Genomic DNA, 20314 nt, shown 5'->3' with positions numbered 1-20314 from the left:
AGGTGTTTCTTTTATACCTGTACATAACACTTGTTTAACATATATTTTTTATGTTTTGAAGCTGCCTCCAGACAGCAGTTGGATAAACCAACACAGGTCCACATAATGTACTGTTGAGATTTGAGAGATGTGCACGTTGGCTGCTCTGTGATCCACAGTTACCCAGTCACATCTGGTGGCCTTCCTCAGCAGATAGTTGCTCAGTTGTCATGGAGATGGTTTTATTATGTGACCTAAATTTGATCACAGTCCTCCTTGATGTTTTTCCAGTCGTCCTCTGACTCCTGCTCAACGACCTTTGACCTCTTCTCAGTGGATGCTGTGAGTGGTTTGGTCTGCTGTTCATTCACTCTCGTGTCCAGAGTATTTACTGCTGATGTCACTGTCACGTGTGATGTCATACAGCTCTCCACCAAATAAGTAGAGCTTGTGAAGATTTTTTTTTGTTGAATAATATATACTGTATATATCATAGTGTTGTTGTATATATCTACATGCATAACATCAATAAACAGTGAGGCAGTACAGTTCAGACCATGCAACACAAGTCAATGTGAAATAGTGCAGCAGGCCTGCTGGTGAAACCTGCACTGAGCCAGTCATTGGCTCATCTTTATTTTATTTCTTGTTTGTTTGCTGTGATCTGAATGTTCTCTGTGTTTGTGCTATTTACTTCCTGTCTTCCTCTTTGTGCTCTCCTGCCTTCTTTGTTGGTCTTTTTCTTCTTTAAAGGACTGGGAGAACTGTGCAAGAACTGAGCGTACTCTGTGTCTGTTCAAATGGCAAACAAAGGTCGCTTGAAATGAACTTAAATAGTGTGAACTTGAACTTCAGCATCATGTTAGTTGCAGCCTTAACTTGTTATGTCTTATTCTTTTTTTTTTCTCCCTCAAGAAACCTTATTATAAACCTAACCCAGCAGCCTCAAGGATAAAGCTCCTCACTGGGACAAACAACTAACTGTTTATACTGAATATTGTGAGAAATATGTTCAGCTGTTGAGGATGTTTGCACGTGGTGAGATAGAGAGACAGAATGCGGCCGACAGATAAAGAAAGAGAGTGAGGCTGCTTCCTGTGTGGGAGCTTCGTGTTATGCAACAGCCTGCTAGTTAGCCCCGCCTCCATCCAACAGCCAATCTAATCCCTCCATCACTCTCCTCACTGTTCACATGCAAGGGCCTCACTCAGCCCTCATACGCACACACTCACACGCACACAATGGCTCCTGAGGCAGCTGAATGGTCACCTTTAAGGGATCAGCATCCTTTCATCCTATTGGATGGAGGGAGAGGCATGACTGCAGAGTCCTATTGGGTACCAGCCTGTATCACCACCGCCAACATCATCATCATCATCATCATCATGTGTTACATGCATGCAGCATCAGCAGGGGGGATGCAGGGAACAGCATGTTCACATGAATGTACGGCCGCCATTGGCCTTTTTCTCGATTGTTGGAGCCAAATTCAGCATGTGCAGAAATGATCAGGATGTCCTTTAATTTGCTGCTAACATACAAAAGTTCAAGATTATTATTCTAGAACATGTCTAATCACAGTATGTCTTTTTGCCTGCAGAGGATCATTTGTAAATGAATGAATACAAATTTAGTAAATGATTGAAGATATTCTTGAACTGAGAGTGAAGTCTGAAGCAAGGAGGGAGGGAAAGGCCCTTTGTTCATTTCCTCTTTCACTCTATGACACAGTGACTGTTGAACCCATAAAACACTTACCTCCAAACCTCGTTAATATACAGAAAGCCCAGAGCTAACTTGTTATGAAATAAGTCATCTGCCCTTCCTGAGGATGATGAAATAAAGTAAGCTTCCCTTGAACCTTTCCAGGAAGGGATGATGAATACGATGATTCACATGTGCAGACGTGCAGACGTGCATGGGCCTGGTCCACGACAGTCAAGAAGACATTTTTACTCTACAGAGTGAATATTCATATTCAGTGTTAGTCAGTGACACTCATGCTCATTCATAAGCTGATATGAAGATGGTGTATTTAATGTGGTCAGTTAATCCTGATGGCATGGACTCTCCGTGTAGGTCATATCTCACTAATATGTTGAACCACATGTTTCTGCAGACTGGACAAACTGAACCAGTTAAATGGGGCAGAAGCATTATAAGTGTTTCATTCACAGGTGAAAGTCCAGCTGTGTCCGGGTCCACCCATGATAAGGTGTAAACAGACCTGTCGAGTTTACAATGAAGAAAACTGCCTTGAATGTTAGATAAATATCTCGTTAGCCTACAAACCTTCTGAATGGTTGAATCTGGTTCTTTTACTTAAATACAGGTTGGAAGACCAAAATGTAAAACTACTCTGTTAGAAGAAAAAGTCCAGCACACACAATTAAATGACAGAACAGAACTATAATAAGTCAAATTTACATCAAGTATTTAATATTCAGGCAAAATCAGCCATTTCAGTGTAAGATTGTATGATTATTACTGATGCATAAACATATAAGCAACACTTTAATTTAAATGTTATATCTGGTTAAGTTGGAGCTATTTTAAACTGCTTACATTCTGTAGTTGAATCTGTTAGTATGTGTGAATATATAGTATTTTATAATTTGATGACACAGTTCGTATGTAAAATTGATCTGTTCACTATAGGTGATGGATAAATGTAGTGGAGGCAAAACTACAATACTTCCCTCTGAAATGTACTGAAGTAGAAGTATAAAGAAACATAAAATGAAAATAGTACCTCATGTACCTCGAAAAGTGAGTACTGCTCATCAATAACAGGCAAATGTACACCAATGCTGAACAAATGTATTGATTTATTATGCATTTCATTTCGTTTCGGTTTAGTTGTGCTTAAACCTCTGTAACAAACAGCTAATAGAACACTTTTACACGTTGACATCCTCTCCACTACCACATTTATGAAGAATTGCTTGATTTCAGCTCTAATTTTTATTATCACGTCACGCAAGCAGCCTGGTATCCCCTGCACCCCTCCTAACATGTAAAGCCAGCCTGGTCACATTGACAAACCAACCAACCATCCTCCTCCTCCTCCTCTTCCTCCTCCTCCTCACTGCAATCAGCTCAGTTCCACACTTCTCTGCATCTCCCGTTAGCCGCCGGACGCTGCAACGACTCCTCCTTTCTCCTCCACCGGACCAGATAGCGGATATCACCCTTTAGAAACAACCGAACAACATGTACGTAATCTGATGATTATTTTCAATATATGATTATATATTTTATTTCCGGGGCTGGTACAGCTCCACAGTGATGCGTGCTGAACGCCTCAGCAGCAATGGATGCTCAGAGCTGGAACGCCCGCTGCAGGAAACCATCTGAATTTCCGCAAAGTTCAACGGAACTATAGTTAAACTCTATGAATCAACATTCTTGAGAAGATTATTGAAAGTTATGGTTCACTTTAGATTGTTTAAAAGCTATCAGGTACCGTTACGAGTTAATATAACCTTTAATTACATGTTGTTCATTTACAGCCTCAGCTGTACAAAGTGCAGCTCAGTAAGCGGCTCTGTGATGTAAAACATATTGTCTGGATATTATTTAACGTGAACGTCGGTACATGTGTGTCCACGTGCAAACGTAGCTCTTTTCCTGTATGTTTGTAGCCATGTTTTGTAATATGGCGTAAACAGGAAACAGCCTCCCAATGAGCTGGCAGTGAACTTGAAGGTGGAATCCTGTTCCGCTGTTAAAAAGGCTCTGTAAATATTTATTTGAAGCTTTTATGTCGCTGCAGTTATTTCTGCGTCTCAGCATCACTGAGGGGCGACTGAGGGGGAATGAAGGGCGACGGCAGGGCTCAACCCAGCTATTACATAACCCCAGTTCCACTAAAACAACAGCACAAGACAGGACTGAAAGCGGCATATCACTTTACAGATTGTGTTTATAGGACATAGGCGGCTGAGCTGGTTATGAAATAGTTGATTGATTTTAGGAGGCTATAATGGGACATTGTGTTGAAAGGCTCTATTGTCTTCTGAACAATTGTCAGCCCAGTTTACAGCCACGAGGTGCAGCACCTCCCCTTCCCTATTTCCAGTGTGCTTTTGACCTTGATATGAGCCGATGTCTTAACTTGTTGTCAGTCTGTGCCAGCAGGCTGAATATTACAGGGCAACATGAGCTCACAGGCTTTGTTCTCCATGCATACTATAACTTATTCAGTGGCTCCCAAACAGAGGCCATGCAGGGACATTCTGTCTCTCTGTCTCAGTCTCTGCTGCATGGGGCTCCAGGGTGACCTTAGTTCTATTTTTTCTCATGATAGATATCTATCTGACTATTATCATCTAAAGTAGATGTGAAAATCATTTCTCATATCTAACAATTTATTAAATAGGACTATCATGTCTCTGGAGATGGCGACAAATAAAAGTTGGGAAAGCCTTTTTTTTTTGTACGTTGTGTCCCATTTTTATGTCCCTCTCTGTCCCCCGCCATCTTAAATGTTCATCTGACCTTGATATAGTATGAAACCTGCCTGTTGCTACAGCTGATGTAGTGACAGCTGTACAGCGCTGTGCAGATCAGCTCGTCCGCAGTTAAATGTCCATCTGACCTTCATTCAGGCTATCGTCCTGTGAACTCACTTCACTGAAGCACAACATGAAAGTTGTAAACACGCGGCCGTAAACCAAACTTCCTGTTGTGAGGCGTGAAACATTTCGCCGTATGTTATCGATTATAGAATTAATTATACATTTACTTCCATGTTGTCACCTAGATGTGATTGTTTTTGTCCTGAGCATCATGCATATTTGGCATGTGCCACTGTAAACTGAGATTGTAGCTCTGGATGACAGAAATGAAATGTTAACAGCACAGTGAAGTGAGAGAAGTGAAAGGCAGAGTTTAGATGGAGGTAGTGTAGTTGCACATTTATAGCATAGTGGTGTGGAATTACAGTTAGAGAAGTGTGTGTGTGTGTTCAAGGTGTCTGTGAGGGTAATTCAATGGGCCTTTCAGAGAGCCCAGAAGTTGTAGCAGCACCACTGTGTGTGTGTGTGTGTGTGTGTGCACTAGTAGTATTTTAAGAAGGCAGCTGTGGTAGACTGATGTGTTTCTGTTTGTTTAGTTGCAACAGTTAGAAAAACAGGTTTCAACATACAGCCAGAAGTAATGAGAAGTGACCATATTTGGACGAGAGGGTGGAGCTGACCCTAACGCTAGCTGCTAGCTTGGTTACCACAGTGCATTTACAGTCTATGGTTAACTGCAATAATGCTAACGCTAATGCTAATTTTCACTAGTGAAAAACAGGCTTAAGACCATTAAAATAAAATGTTCTTACTAGAAAAACTGAACATCTGACCCCTTAGAGAGTCTTTTAATACAACCAAACACTGAACAAGACTTTTTAGGCGACTGAAATGTTACAGTTAACTTTCATGAACTGAAAACACACTGAAATAGTGATGAAATAGACACCAGAAACTTAAACAGAAAGTAGAATCAAGTAAAAATAACCAATGACCTCATTATTTCAATTTTTTAAACGAGGAATTCTACATTTATTTAGATTGTCAAAAAGAGTGCTAAAATCAGACAATAGATATAAATTATGATTTAAAAATACATCTGCAGTCTACCCCTTAGCTCATTTGAGTTTTCCTCCCATTTTTCCCTTTACATTATTTCTTGTTTAATGAACTGAATGAATATTTGACCAAGAGGTGTCACATGGAGAAATCTCTCTGTGTATAAAATGAAAGGCTTCCCTCTTGGATTAGATTGAGTTAGCCTGATAGTTGTGCTAAAAATATAGGAATTGTCCTTTGGAGACCAAGGACAGCACAGATACTGTATGTACAGTATGTGGACAATGTACAATGTAACAGGCTGAAGGTCTTTAGTGGAATATGTTTGTAGACCTGCATGTATAGTATTTACTTCTGTGCTTGTCCCTGTGTTCTGGGTACATTGTATATGTGTAGTACAACAATGAGAGAGACAGAGGGACCATGTGTTTCTTTTTTATCTTGGGACAAGATGTTCTGTATCTGTCAGTGTTCTGTATCTGTATGATACATTTTATCATCATTGTTCCAGATGGGAGCTGCTGGGAGGGGGGGTCAACTCCACCTTCTGGGACTGAACAGCTGCCACTCTATTACCCTCATGAATGTATCAAACCTTCTATCATGAGTACCAACACCTTGACATCTCACTAATTAACACGTTACATCTAGTTTGTTAAATCTGTACACAAACAAAAATGTAAAAATGACAAATTGTGGTCTGTGGGAGTTGTGTGCTGTAACCATTTCTTGGGTTGCCAGGTAACCAGCAGAACTGTTCTAGTTTTGCTTATGGCCCTACCACCCAGAGCACACCAGATATCATCTGAACTCAAATGTTAAAAATGTTCAGGCCTAAGCACTTGGATGGGTGACTGCAGGAACCCTTCAGGTTCTTTGGTGAGCATGGTAGACTGGCAACCGGAGCAGGATGTACCCAGCCACCTGTTGTCCACTGTGAACTGCTTCCTGGATGGATGAGCAGATGTTCTCGTGTCTTTTCTGGGCCTCACACAAGCATCCATAAAGAACCCTATCTTCATGTTGGCATGATAAATCTCAGTCTGTGAGTGTGTTTTATCTGAATGTGACATCATCAGGAATGATAATGCTGACAGCAGATAATACAGAAGCTGCTGCAGTGATGGATATGACTAACCTACATTAACACATCATGTTTGTACAGATTAGCTGACACTGTGTTTATGATGGGATAGTGATGGGATAGACCCATCTCTATCAGACAGTATTTAAAATGAATGATGCACTGTAGGTATGTTAGTAGTTAGTCGCTGGTGATCTGTGGCTTTGGTTCCTGCGTTGAATACCACCATGATGTCTCGCTTTCTGACGCCCATTCGCTCGTCTTCCTGTAAGTGTTGCCGTGGTTACTCACTTCATGTGCGGTTTATTTGTTTGAACTGCTTAACTTTTTTTTTTTAATTTCACTTGCGCACAAACCAGGAAGATTCATTTTTATTCACTTAACTTCTCCATTTTGGTTGTGGACTTTAATTTGTGCTCATTTACATTTGGACTGAATCCTGTAGAGTGAACTGTGAGTATTATATAGCTCCTTTGTTTGTTTGTTTGTTTGCTATCCCTTCATTTTATAGCATTATAAATTAAATACTTGTTATTTGTTAACTGTCAGACAAAATGAGCCATTTAAGAGGAAACTTCACTGATTTACATCACTGATCATTTTACTCATCATAGTAAGTAAGTAAGTTTATTTAATATAGCACCTTTCCCAGAGCAGGTCAAAAAAACTGAGTGCTTCTCAAGAGTAAAATTGTTAAAGAAATAAATATAGTACAATATAAGATAAAATAAAAGAATCAAACAATAAAACATAAGCAACAACAGACCTTAAAAACACACAAAATACAAACACTAGACACTATGAGGTGAGACAAAAGGCCAGTTTGAATTAATGAGTCTTCAGCTGTTTTTTAAAGGCATTTACAGAGACTGCAGATTGTATGTTCAGTTGAGAGTGAGGGACAACCAGTAAGCTCTACTCAGAAGACCTAAGTGACCTACTGGTGATATAAGGATGGAGCAGGTCAGAGATGTACACAGGTGCCTGACCATGCAGAGCTCTATATGTGAAAACAAGAACCTTAAAATGAATCCTTAACTGGATGGGAAGCCAATGTAAAGATGGTAAGATGGATGTGATGCGAGTCTTCCTGTTGGACCTGGTCAACAGTCTTACAGCAGGGTTCTGGACCATTTGTAGACGGTCCAGGGATGACTTGCTGAGGCAGGTGATAAGGGAATTGCAGTAGTCCAGCGGGGATGATAAAAAAGCCTGAATAATCATCTCTAGTTCTGGTTGTGATACAAGGAATAGGATTAGACTGTACAGCTGAAGAAAGGGACCCAATACAATGAGCAACCATGGAAGCTATGCTGCGTGAAGCAATGATAAGGACATCAGTCTTATCTGTGTTTAATTGTAAAAAGTTATTAGCCATCCAGTCCTTTATGGCAGTTAGACAATTGTGCAAAACATGTAGTTTATCAGTCTCAAAAAGAGACATACAGCGGAATATCATCAGCATAACAGTGATATAAGACACTTTCAAAAGTTGTATGTCTGTATAAAGTGTGTTTGGATGAAGTTAACCCTGAAATAATGTCATAGTAATGTCATCAGTGGTCATTAAAGCTAATGACTTTGAGGTTTGTAGACTACACATTTATAACAGAAAGGCTGTGTTACAAACTGGGGGCTTGCAGTTCAAAAGATGTGTTTACCAGGCGGAGAGGGTCTAACGAATGAGTTGCGTTATGGGAAGTGTAGGATCCAGTGTTTTTGGATACTTTCCATAGGGACTATAAGTCAGGACATCCTGACGTCTGCAGCACAGATTTGTGAGTCTTCTAAATTTTTGGAAGTGCAATCATGATCCCTTTCAAAATCACTTCATATTCTTGTTATTTGAGATGATTCATCATTAATCACCAAAAATCACTTCAGGTTCTTGTTATTTGAGATGATTCATCATTATGGTTGACGATTTATATGCTAATGATCACAAGAGTAATCATAAGTCACAGCTAGAGCTGCAATGATAAGTTGATTACTGATTGACAGAAAATTAATGCATTATTATCGATTATCTTTTTATAATAGAATAATCATTTAAAAATTACAAAAAATTACAAATTTTCTGATTCCAGCTTCTGTGAATATTTCCTGGTTTCTTTAGTCCTCTCTGACAGTAAACTGAATATCTTTGAGTTGTGGACTGTTGGTCGGGACAAAACAAGACATTTGAGGACGTCATCTTGGGCTTTTGGAAACACTGACCAATATTTTTCACCATTTTCAAACATTTTAAAGACCAAATGAAGACAGAAAACAATCAACAGATTAGTGGATAATGAAAGTAATCATTAGTTACAGCCCTACTGTTTATCTACATTTTTGATGCTTATGAGTAGAATTGTGTGTGTGTGAGATGAACTCCTTGAGACAGTGTTCTGACTAGCCCAGTCCTTTATTATTATTATAAAAGACAGCTCTGTGTCTCACTGCTGTTGTGCAAGCTGCAGGGTGCTGAACTCTGTGGATGTATTTTTTGAAATATCCATGGGTTTCTTTCCAAAGAGGGAGAATATGTCCCTGATGGTGAAAACATTTGGGTCATTTTATTGATCCAAGTTCGCTCATCGGTCTAATTCTGTCTCGTTTCAAGATACTGACACACATCTTCTTGTGTAGAAAACAAAGCCAGGAGGCTGCAGTATATTTATGAGATGAAATAACTTGAGACAGATGAAAGCAGAGCGCTCACACATCGTCTCTGTGTCTCCCCAACAGCTCTGATCATGTCGTCAGTACTGCAGAAGCTGATCAGCCCCATGGCCAGCGGCTCCGCTGAGCCTCCCAGGAACAAGGTGACGGTGGTCGGCGTGGGCCAGGTGGGCATGGCCTGCGCCGTCAGCATCCTGCTGCGGGTAAGACACACAACACCTTCAGCATGGCTTTTATTATGAGAGAGAAATAGAAAACAGCCTATACAAAAACATCTATTTAAAAAATATAGCAAAAATGTCTTGCAACACATGGGGAGAAAGATTTGTAGTGTTTGAAGTTTTGAAGTTGAAGTTTTGTTGAATGTGGAATGGACTCTGCATTTCTCCGCCACAAACATCTTCTTATGCTCACCGTCCTCCTCCTCTTCCTCCTGTCAGGACCTGTGTGACGAGCTGGCTCTGGTGGATGTGATGGAGGATCGTCTGAAGGGAGAGATGATGGACCTGCAGCACGGCAGCCTCTTCCTCAAGACCTCCAAGATCGTTGCTGACAAAGGTGAGGACCTGCTGCCCGCACAGAGCTACGCTGCACCTGATAACTTCTCATCTTCCCCCTAACATCACTCATCACATCTGAACTCACTCTCTTCCTCCTCCAGACTACGCGGTGACAGCCAACTCTCGCCTGGTGGTGGTGACAGCTGGTGTTCGCCAGCAGGAAGGCGAGAGCCGCCTCAACCTGGTGCAGAGGAACGTCAACGTCTTCAAGGCCATCATCCCCCAGATCATGAAGTACAGCCCCAACTGCACGCTCATCGTCGTCTCCAACCCCGGTGAATACACACATTTATATTCTATTTCAACATTAATAATAATTCAGGTTTGTTGCATGTGTGTGTATGTTTGCATATGAATAATCCCTGGTTTGAACACCCCCCTCTCCACAGTCGATGTGCTGACCTACGTGACCTGGAAGCTGAGCGGTCTGCCCAAACACCGCGTCATCGGCAGCGGCACCAACCTTGACTCCGCCCGCTTCCGCTACATGATGGCCGAACGTCTCGGCATCCACGCCAGCTCCTTCAACGGCTGGGTGCTGGGCGAGCACGGAGACACCAGCGGTGGGTGATACATGTCAGAATATCGTTTCTTTCTGTTGGAGGTTGTGCTGAACAAGTGAATGTGATGTCATATCAAAATCACACATACTGTAGTTGTAACTGTGTGTTTCTCTTTATTCCAGTGCCTGTGTGGAGCGGTGCCAATGTGGCAGGAGTCAACCTGCAGAAGCTGAACCCTGAGATCGGCACTGATGCTGACAAGGAGCAGTGGAAGGCCACACACAAGGCTGTGGTGGACAGGTACGCAGTGCGTGATTCAGTGTGTCTCACCATAAAGATATCAGAGTTGAAGTTGTGAGTTAAGAGTTAACCTCTGTTCCTCAAGCCTCTGTGACTCTGAGGGTTTCTCTGATCATCCTATCAAGTGTGTTCCTGGGGTTTACTCTCTATATTCTAAGATAATTCATCATTTGTTAATTAGTACAGCCACACCAGTACTTGCACTATGTAATTCAGACTGTAATAGTGAGCAACTGAGAAGTCTGTCCCAGCTCTGCAGGGTACAGTATGTCCATTATATCCAGAGCAGTACAAAGTTCTTTTCAGTGAACCTCGGCTCTCTGCTACGGTATTTGGCAAGTTTCAACTTTTTCCACCTTTTTCCAGAACTTTCAACTTTATCACACTGTCGTCATCAGCAGAGAGAGTTTGCTCATTTATCAGTTGTTATGACTTCACTACCAGTTTAAGGACATCTTGTCCTTACTGGTTCAAAGTTAAGCATGAAAGTTTATTCTTGACCTTAGAAGTAGTTTGACGTAACAATCCCCAACTCAAGGTCCACTTACTGGCTTTTTACAGAACTTTAAATGTACCATACAGTCTTCAAAACAAATCATTTATTTCTAAAAGTTAAAAAAAGTGGAACACTGTTGGTTTTAGAGCAGTTTTAAAGCCTCCAGCAGCTGAATTCTTCCCTCTTGCAGCTGAACTCTGCTGCCAGCTAATATTAACCAACACTGTGCCTACATAAGGGACTTGTGATCACTGTCTGGAAGGATTAGCTTCCCTTCACATGACCCTTTGTTAGTTTACATACCTCGGAGAGAAGAGGAGACACTGCTGCCAAGTTCTTATTGTAAAAGAACCAAATACAAATCCTTATGTAGGTTAGTTTTGTAGAAATATTCAGCTGTTATTTACATCATTCTAGTTTATATGAGGAGACACAGTCAGGGATCATGTCCATAAAAATCACTACAGTTGTAACTGTCAGAGCACAGATTGAATCCTGCTGTGGCTATTAAATGGAGAGAAAATATCAGAATGAAAATATTACATGCAGTGAAAAGATAACTCCTGTCAGGAATTGATTGTGTGTATCAGTATTTAACACTGTCTCTCAGTGGAGGAGCTGTGAGTGCTCCTGTTATCTGAGGCCACTGTTGATTACAGTTTTAGTGCAGGCGGTCCAGTGGGAATGTAACCTCCAATCCTGCCACTGTTAATGTAAGCTTCACACGTTAATGTACATTTAGAGCTGTGCTACAAAGGCAGATACTCAGTTATATCTGTCAGACCAATCAGACTGGATCTGACTGTCCCATTCTATAATATATTCAATATGCAGTCAGTCACACTTTATTTGTATAGCACCTTTCATACAGCTCAGTGCAGTTTAAAGTGCTTTACAGATGACTGACAAGCTGATAATAAGACAGTACAAGACAATTTGAGACTAATGCACACAAGATAAAAAAGAGTACATAAAACAGAGTGACAAATACAATAGATAAGAGGGAATAAAACATGTAGTGACACACACACACAGATGGTAACAGAGTGCCACATTGTGTTTCAGTGCCTACGAGGTGATCAAGCTGAAGGGTTACACCAACTGGGCCATCGGTCTGAGTGTGGCCGACCTGACCGAGAGCATCATCAAGAACATGAGCCGCGTCCACCCCGTCTCCACCATGGTCAAGGTCAGAAACACACACACACACACACACACACACACACACACAGAATACACTCATACATACTGAAGGCTGAACAGAGAACTCATATACTGGAAACACGCAACCCTAATCCTAAGAAAATAAAGAAATGTTTCACTGTTATTGGAAAATAATAATAGTGGTGCATCCAAGAAATGTGGATTCATTTTGCCCTCGAGGACACAACTTAATGGAACTCAGTATCCCATAATCCTTTGCCCACTGGTCACTTATTTTGCTACATTTGGATGCTCCTCATGAGTTTGTTATGTTTTGAGAATTCTGTCATGACCATCTTGTTGTTACTGGTGTTTGGTGTTTGCATTCAGCTGGTCATGGAGTTCAGGGTGTGGTTAGCCTAGCTTAGCGGGAAACAGCTTCCCCTAGCCAGCTAGCTAGCTAGCCTAACAAGACCTCTACAGCTTGTTTATTAACACGTTGTATCGTGTTTATTAAGTTCATACATAACATAAAAATGACTATTTATGATGTAGTTTGAAGTTTTCATGATGGAGACTGACAAAAACAATGTATCTAGCCCCCCCCCCCCCCCCCCTCGGCTTCCAGTCATAATGCTAAGCTAGGCTAACCACACCCTGAACTGCTCTTTAACTCTCGAACTCTTCCTTTAATACTGTCAAGGTTTGTAAGTTTGTTTGAGCCTAACAGCATAACCGTGTGTGTATTTCCTCAGGACATGTACGGCATCAGTGAGGAGGTCTTCCTGTCTCTACCCTGCGTGCTGAACAGCAGCGGCGTGAACAGCGTTATCAACATGACCCTGACAGACGCCGAGGTTGGCCAGCTGAGGAAGAGCGCCGACACACTGTGGGGCATCCAGAAGGACCTCAAGGACCTCTGAACACTCCAACACATATATAACACACAGCAATGATCCGGAGAGGCCTGTCCACACGCACACACACTCTCTTTTAGACTCTTATTTTAAAGGACAATACCAGTGTTTTTAAAAAAATGATGTCAGTTAAGTGTTCAGTTTTATAATGTATGTCATCAGTATGCATTATGTCACCGTCTATTTCCTGTCAATCATCAACACCTCAAAAAAGTCATAAAAAATGACTGGTATTCTCCTTTAAAAAAAGAAAAAAAGCACATTTGCTCCCCATCTCTCTGCTCTAGTAGGCTGAAGTTGCTGTGTTATTGTGTCTGTGGTAGGAGGTGTAGGCTGACCTGTGTTACTGTACTCTGTATGGATTCTTGTGTTTCAGCTGGATCAAACACAACCCTCAAAGCCAAAAGTGTCACTGTTCTCTTCCTGTTTGTACTGAGTTGTTCCTTCAGCTCCCTGCAGGGAATCACTGAGAAAAAGACCATAAACGTCCAGAGAAAGACCCTAAAAATCCGAAAGGACACTTGTTTTCTTCCTGCCTTTGTCTAAAAGTGAGACTGTACAGCACAGAGACGGCTACACATTTATGTCAACACGCATCAAATAGTGAATTGTGAGTTTAATGTGGGTTTTTCTTCTCCTGTTTCCTCGGTGTTGTCAAAGGGAGACGGAGCGGTGGGGGAGAGTGGAAATGTCTTTTTAACCATAAAACAAAATCAGTTGTGACTGTCTGACCTTGTGTTGTAATCTGTTGGAAACAGCAACGTGTAACTTAATTAATAAACTTCAACCTCATGAAACGCAGTGTGTATGAGTGTCTTATTTTTCTAATGTCTAATGTCTTATTTTGTTAGTTTCTAATGGGGTGCAATTACAGTATTTCCAAACTGACAATATAGTTTAAAAAATCTGCCTGCAGGCTTCACTTGTATCTTGTTGTATGTTCATAATTTTTCACCACATAATGAAATTATTTAGAACAACAGTAAGATTATTGTTATGGAGAACTGGATGGAATGGGGTTTCATTTTTAGATGTATGAGAATCTTGACTACAAAACTTATTTATGTAATTAAGGCTGTTTCTACATGAATATCTGAGTTAATGAAATATTTAGGTTGTCAACCATATTAACATGTCTAAAAGTTGGTGGAATAAAGTTAAAATCCAAAATGCTCAAACTTTACTGATAGGAAGCTAAGGCATGGTTATATTTAAAGTTTGCATTTTTAATAAAGTAATGGAGATCTATTTTAGGGCATTATATATGCCCCTATAATAAGACAATTCAAAATATACTGATATCAACGGAATATGGAGAACCAGTTATTGAGAGTTCCTTTCATTAAGTACGATTTGGACAAATATGCTTTTTTTTCAGTAAAATTGGACTTGTGCGGAAAATATAACTAAGTCTTCCCCTGATATAAACAGCTTCTTAATACAGCCCCATGATCTTAATTCATTTTCTTTTTATATTTTTAGTATTATTGTTAAATATTATGCTTATTGCATATTTATTTGGCAATGCATCATGTATCCTGCTGCTGAAGTACATCTGAATGTTTAATAATGTTATTCCGTTAAAAAAATAATTAGTCATTTAAAAATGTACTGTGCTGCCACCTTGTGGTTGAATTAAGCCACTACCAAAGAATACTTTTTTAGCTTTTTAATAACCATACTTTTTTTTTCTTATATCATACTACATCTTGATTTCCTATAAACTACTGACATAATTATTGGTTTTATTATAAATGCCATAAGTAGCCTCACATGAGAGCAAACAGTGTTTCCTTCATTTATTTATTTTATTTGGAGGTTTTTCCTCTTATAACTCTTCCATTATTGTAGATGTCAAAATGATTTCACAGTACAGGTTGGTACAAAAGTTTTATTCAGGGAAACATCATATTATTTGTTATCCAGTGAAAGGCCTTTCAACACACACAGTGACTTTTTCACCATTGATACATGGGACAGAAGTCCTCAGAGGAAGAAACACTTGTGCTTCAGATGGGCACCTCCAGTTCTCGTGGAAACAGAGCAACGGGTGAAAATTTATTTGTCCTGGCTCTTTTAACGGCTCTTCTGTAAATGTAGCCATTGTAGCGCTTCCCAAAGCGAAGGCCAAACGGGTTGAAGTTGAATTTGCTCCTGCGGTCGTTGCACAGGAGCTGCCGCTGGTCATCATTCTCTCTCAGGGAGAAACACAGGTTGGGATCCTCCAGGAAATCTCCTGCAGTGCTTCTCCTGAGTGCAGAGAGGACTGATGCTGAGGAAACAGCAGCAGACATCAGCTCAGACTTTAAACACATCTGATCTCAGCTGAACACACACACCTGCAGCCTGCTGCTGGTAGAATATCAGGACACTTTGAAAGCAAACAGGAATTTATTCTCGATCACTATTTCTAAAACACAGAGGAAGACAAATTCACGTACTCTCTACCAGCCTACAGAATATCTATCAGAATATTTGTCAGTTCTTCCAATAGAGGAGAAACTTATTTTTAATTGATATGATTTCTAACTTTTATGATTTGATTTTGAATTTTTTTCAACAAGTTGCTCTCAACAGGTGCTCTCATTTTTGGGAATATGAATGTTTATGTTGACAAATGATACACAGGAATAGGAACTGTGATTTCATATTGTGCTACAATATAATATTCTTTGTATTGTATATTATATTATACTATTATTTTCTGTTGTACATGCACATATATTGCATATGTGCATATCATGAAAATATTGTCATATTTGTCATGTTTATCGTATTTATTACTTTATAGCTATTTATTGCGTTTGGTACAGACTCTAAACTGCCTCAATGCAGCTTTCACTGCTGCACTTATTATTTTTGCACATAGAGTAATGGGCCTATTTGAACAAATATTTGCACAAATGATGTAAATGGCCTAAGGTATTTATATGATGTACACCTATATGAGTAAATGAATGAATTCAGATTGATATAATTATTTTTGTTATGTTTCCTACCTCCTAGCAGGTTACTTGTGCTGCAGTAAGTATATAAATATCTCTCCCCTGTGAATCAATAAAGTCTTAACACAAATACTACAGTCAAACAAATGAGCACAATAAATTTATTATGCTTATACAATTATTAAGCAAAAGTAGAGAATCATCAGCAAAATACCTAAATTACCAAAGGTGAAAGTTATATTACTATGATATGATATGATATGATATGATATTATATATGACATAGTATATTCTATTATTATAATGAAGCAGTGTTTTAATGATGGGCAGTCATCCTTGGGTTAATCTAAAACAATAAATCAGACTTTATGATTATCATGTGTTTTGTATGTAAGATCTTCATTTGTAAAGTAACTACAGCTGTCAGATAAATGCACTGGAGTAGATGTATAAAGTAGCATAAAAAATACTCAGTAGTACAAGTACCTCAAAATTGTACTTTTGGTACAGTAGGCCTAAGTAAATACTACTTTCACTACTGTCCATTATCAGAGCCAGAGTTTGTCATTTGAAAAAATAAAACAAAATCTTCCAGGTAAAAAATTCCACAAGTCATGTGTTCAGGCAGCTTACCTGTTCCCCGTGTCCTCTGTTCAGAGTCAAATCCTGGCAGAGCTTCAGCCAGACTCCCTCCATCCAGACCAAGCATCAGCCCGCACACAACAACCAGAGCCACAAGCCTCATCTTTGGACAGAAGACCCACATCCTCCCTGTGTGTCCAAACTGCTCAGTTTAAAGTGTTAATGTTCATCTACTCAGCAGGTACTGACACGTTCACTCCATTCACACTTGTTTTATATTCCCACCAGGTGACCTCGTGCTCCTGCAGCTCACAGCCAATCACAACCGTTTGCATCTCTGAGGCTGTAAATTGCGGAGCTGTCCGCTGCTGACGGTGCTGAAATGCATCATTCATCAGCTCTTCTCGGAAATGTTGACAGCTCAGTTTGCTCGGGATCATACATCCAGTACAGTACACAATAATGTGTGCTGGATTTTTAAATAAGTGGTGGAAGAAGGGTGCAAAGCCAGGACGTGTAATTGTAGGGTTTTGGGTTTGGCTTCAGCCATGAGAAAAGCTGCAGCAGCATCAGACTTAGATGTCACTGAAAAACTTTTTTAATTCAGTTTTTTCTGGCTAAGAACTCCATGTGTGTAATACACCAAGTCCATGCTGTGCACGGAGGGAACCCCAAACCAGTAAAGGCATCACAGTGTTGATGGCTTTACAAGCTCTGCTGCTGCTGCATGTTGGATGGATGTACATTTGAAGACTTCACAGGGGTGAAATGCAGCTTTATTTGAAATTAGGACAGGATCTGATCAATAGGTGCATTAATAGATAAAAGATCTCTAAATCTAAATCTCAAAGAGCAAATAGGTTTCATATATTTTTGGGAGCATTTTTGTGTTTATTAGACAAGAGACAGTTTAGAGGAGAGAGATGGGGGATGACATGCAACAAAGGTCACCTGCACATTACATGTTGATGGTCTCAAAACCCTGTAGGCCTACAGAACAACACAGATTCAACAGATTTTAATAGAATACAATAGATCAGAATTTGAACCGAATACATTTGGAGAATTCTCCACAACTCATTTTTACACTTACTTTTTGTATTAGACACATTTTACCAAGAGTGAAGACACCAAGCAGTATTCCTACTATGTGATACAACCCTGCCCAGGTTTGCTGTAAGTCAGGTTATGTCTGACAATTTGATTAAAGAGAAATTTCTTTAGGAATATGCACAGTGCAGCATGTTAACTAAAATGTTAAAGGTAATGAAACTAGATTTTTGACAGGGCCATTCTACAAGACCTCAGGACCTCAATATACTGTAGGTAACAATACAGAAAATATCTCAGGCCTTACCCAGATAGCAAAATTGCTGTAGGCCTACACCTGACACTTTCATGTGGCCCACATACCACATGGAATGATGGCACTTGGGTGGTCCGCTCCTGTTTGCCAGATGTGGGCGACAAGCAAACCATAACAATGCCACATGTATACCAAAAACTAAACAAATAAACCAGATCTGGCCCACACCTGGACCACAGTTCATTTTTATTTTGGCCCTGATCAGGCCCACATTCCATATCTTCATCCGGCCCACATACCGCATGGAATGATGCCACTTGGGCGATCCGCTCCTGTTTGCCAGATCTGGGCCACAAGCAAACCAAAAACTAAACAAATAAACCAGATCTGGCCCATACCTGGACCACAGTTCATTTTTATTCTGGCCCTGATCGTGCCCACATTCCATATCCTCATCCGGCCCACATACCACATGGAAAGATGGCATTTGGGTGGTCCACGCCTGTTTGCCAGATCCGGGCCACAAGCAAACCATAGCAGTCAATTCAATCAAAAACAAACCAAATACACAATATCTGGCCCAAATCTTGACCACAGTTCATTTTTATTCTGGCCCTGATCCGGTCTACATTCCATATCCTGATTTGGCCCAAACACTGCATGGAATGACGGCACTGAAGCATTCCGCTCCTGTTTGCCAGATCCGGGCAACAAGAAAACCATAGCAATACCGCATGTCAACCAAGAACGAACCAAATAAACAAGAACTGGCCCACACTCCTAATGTTCATATAGCCTACATCCTGCATGGAATGGTGGCATTTTGGCAATGCACTCCTGTTTGCCAGCAAGAGGCCTAACAACATTGTTTTTGCAGTCACCACAGTCAACATGGTTTGCAAATTCCGGGACCGTTGGATGAAGCATTTGTGTGTCACTGGAAAGACAGCTGCCTTAAGTTGTGCAGCCCCCAACAAGGTGCTATCAGTTAATCAGTTCAATCGGGTACATGTGGGGTTCAACGCTAATTGCACCAAACAAGGCAGTGGAAACCAGTTCTTAGACTAGAGACTGGGGACTGTGGCTGGACTGTTAGGACAATGATCCCTGGAGTAACATAGAACAGTAAATTCCATGTTTATAAGAGGAGGAGGCCAGTGCACACTTTGTGCACACTTCAGGCTCACATTCAGATAAGCCAGTATCAATTGTGCCACATCTTTACCTAAAGTGGTCCAATAATGTTCAGCAATATTTGGGCCATATTTACTATTTCAAATGTGGGCCACATTAGGCTCACACTATAACAGCCAGTGCTGACTGTGCCATACAATTGCCAAAAGTGGGCCAAATTTGTTGTATAGTATTTAGGCCATATTTGCCATATCATGTCGGCCACTTTAGGTTCACATCAAGCCAAGCCAGTGCTTACTGTGCCGTATCTTTGTCAGAACTGGCCTCGGTATGTTTTAAGATAACCGGGCCACATTTGCTACACCATATGTGGTGCAGCAACATTAACTATTGTCGACTGTGCCAGATCTTTGCCAAAGGTGGCCCACATTTGTTTTGTGATATCTGGGACATATTCACTATGTATCACATGGGCGACTTTAGGGTCACATCCAGTTTACACATCACCGAGAGCATCACATCTTTGCCACAAATGGCCCACATTTGTCTTTGGATATTTGGGCCATATTTGCTATGTTACATGTAGGCCACTTCAGGCTCCCATCCATTTTGTCTGGGCCAGAAGAAGGCCAAGTGCTGCATCATTGCCTGAAGTGGCCCACTTCCTTATGCTATCTAGGTAAGATATTACTGCACAAAGTAATTGCTAGACATCAGCTGCCCACTTTGCAGAGTTAGTAATCTAGCTTTGGTATTAGATTGTTGGGTTTTATCATTTCCATTCATTGACATCGGTGAACAAACACTCGACATAATGTCAGTGAAGGTGTCGGTAACAGTGTACCAGGATAGATGATGATGACCACTGGCCTATATGTTTTTGAGGTAAATTTTATTTCATGCTGTTCTCCATGAAGGGTGTCACTGCACAATATGATCTGTCCATTTCTAAAGAGTAACATGAATTTTAAATATTCTTAAACAGATATGAGTAGATAAATGATCCTGCCCTCATGGGGAAATGTGTCTAAATGACATCACAACTTCAGATAATGATTGACTTGTCCATAACAGTGCAAATTAGATACTTTTAGGATCATAAATATGCACATACTGAAAGAC

At 40.4% G+C, this 20314-nt stretch overlaps 2 protein-coding genes across 2 annotated transcripts; one reads left to right on the top strand and one right to left on the bottom strand.

Annotated features, from left to right (window-relative positions):
• Positions 1 to 3057: 3057 nt before the first annotated feature.
• Positions 3058 to 14022, top strand: ldhba (lactate dehydrogenase Ba). Its single transcript, XM_044343172.1, has 8 exons — positions 3058 to 3194; positions 9373 to 9509; positions 9747 to 9864; positions 9968 to 10141; positions 10256 to 10429; positions 10552 to 10669; positions 12231 to 12354; positions 13064 to 14022. The coding sequence occupies exons 2-8, from the start codon at positions 9381 to 9383 to the stop codon at positions 13229 to 13231; spliced, it is 1005 nt and encodes a 334-aa protein (XP_044199107.1). The 5' UTR covers positions 3058 to 3194; positions 9373 to 9380; the 3' UTR covers positions 13232 to 14022.
• A 1140-nt stretch (positions 14023 to 15162) lies between these two features.
• Positions 15163 to 17009, bottom strand: kiss2 (kisspeptin 2). Its single transcript, XM_044343644.1, has 2 exons — positions 16804 to 17009; positions 15163 to 15497 (listed from the first exon to the last, which is right to left on the bottom strand). The coding sequence occupies exons 1-2, from the start codon at positions 16934 to 16936 to the stop codon at positions 15235 to 15237; spliced, it is 396 nt and encodes a 131-aa protein (XP_044199579.1). The 5' UTR covers positions 16937 to 17009; the 3' UTR covers positions 15163 to 15234.
• Positions 17010 to 20314: the final 3305 nt, after the last annotated feature.

Source organism: Thunnus albacares, chromosome 23 (assembly GCF_914725855.1).
Source record: "Thunnus albacares chromosome 23, fThuAlb1.1, whole genome shotgun sequence".
NCBI classification, from domain to species: Eukaryota; Metazoa; Chordata; class Actinopteri; order Scombriformes; family Scombridae; genus Thunnus; species Thunnus albacares.
This window is presented reverse-complemented; position numbering and strand designations above follow the sequence as displayed.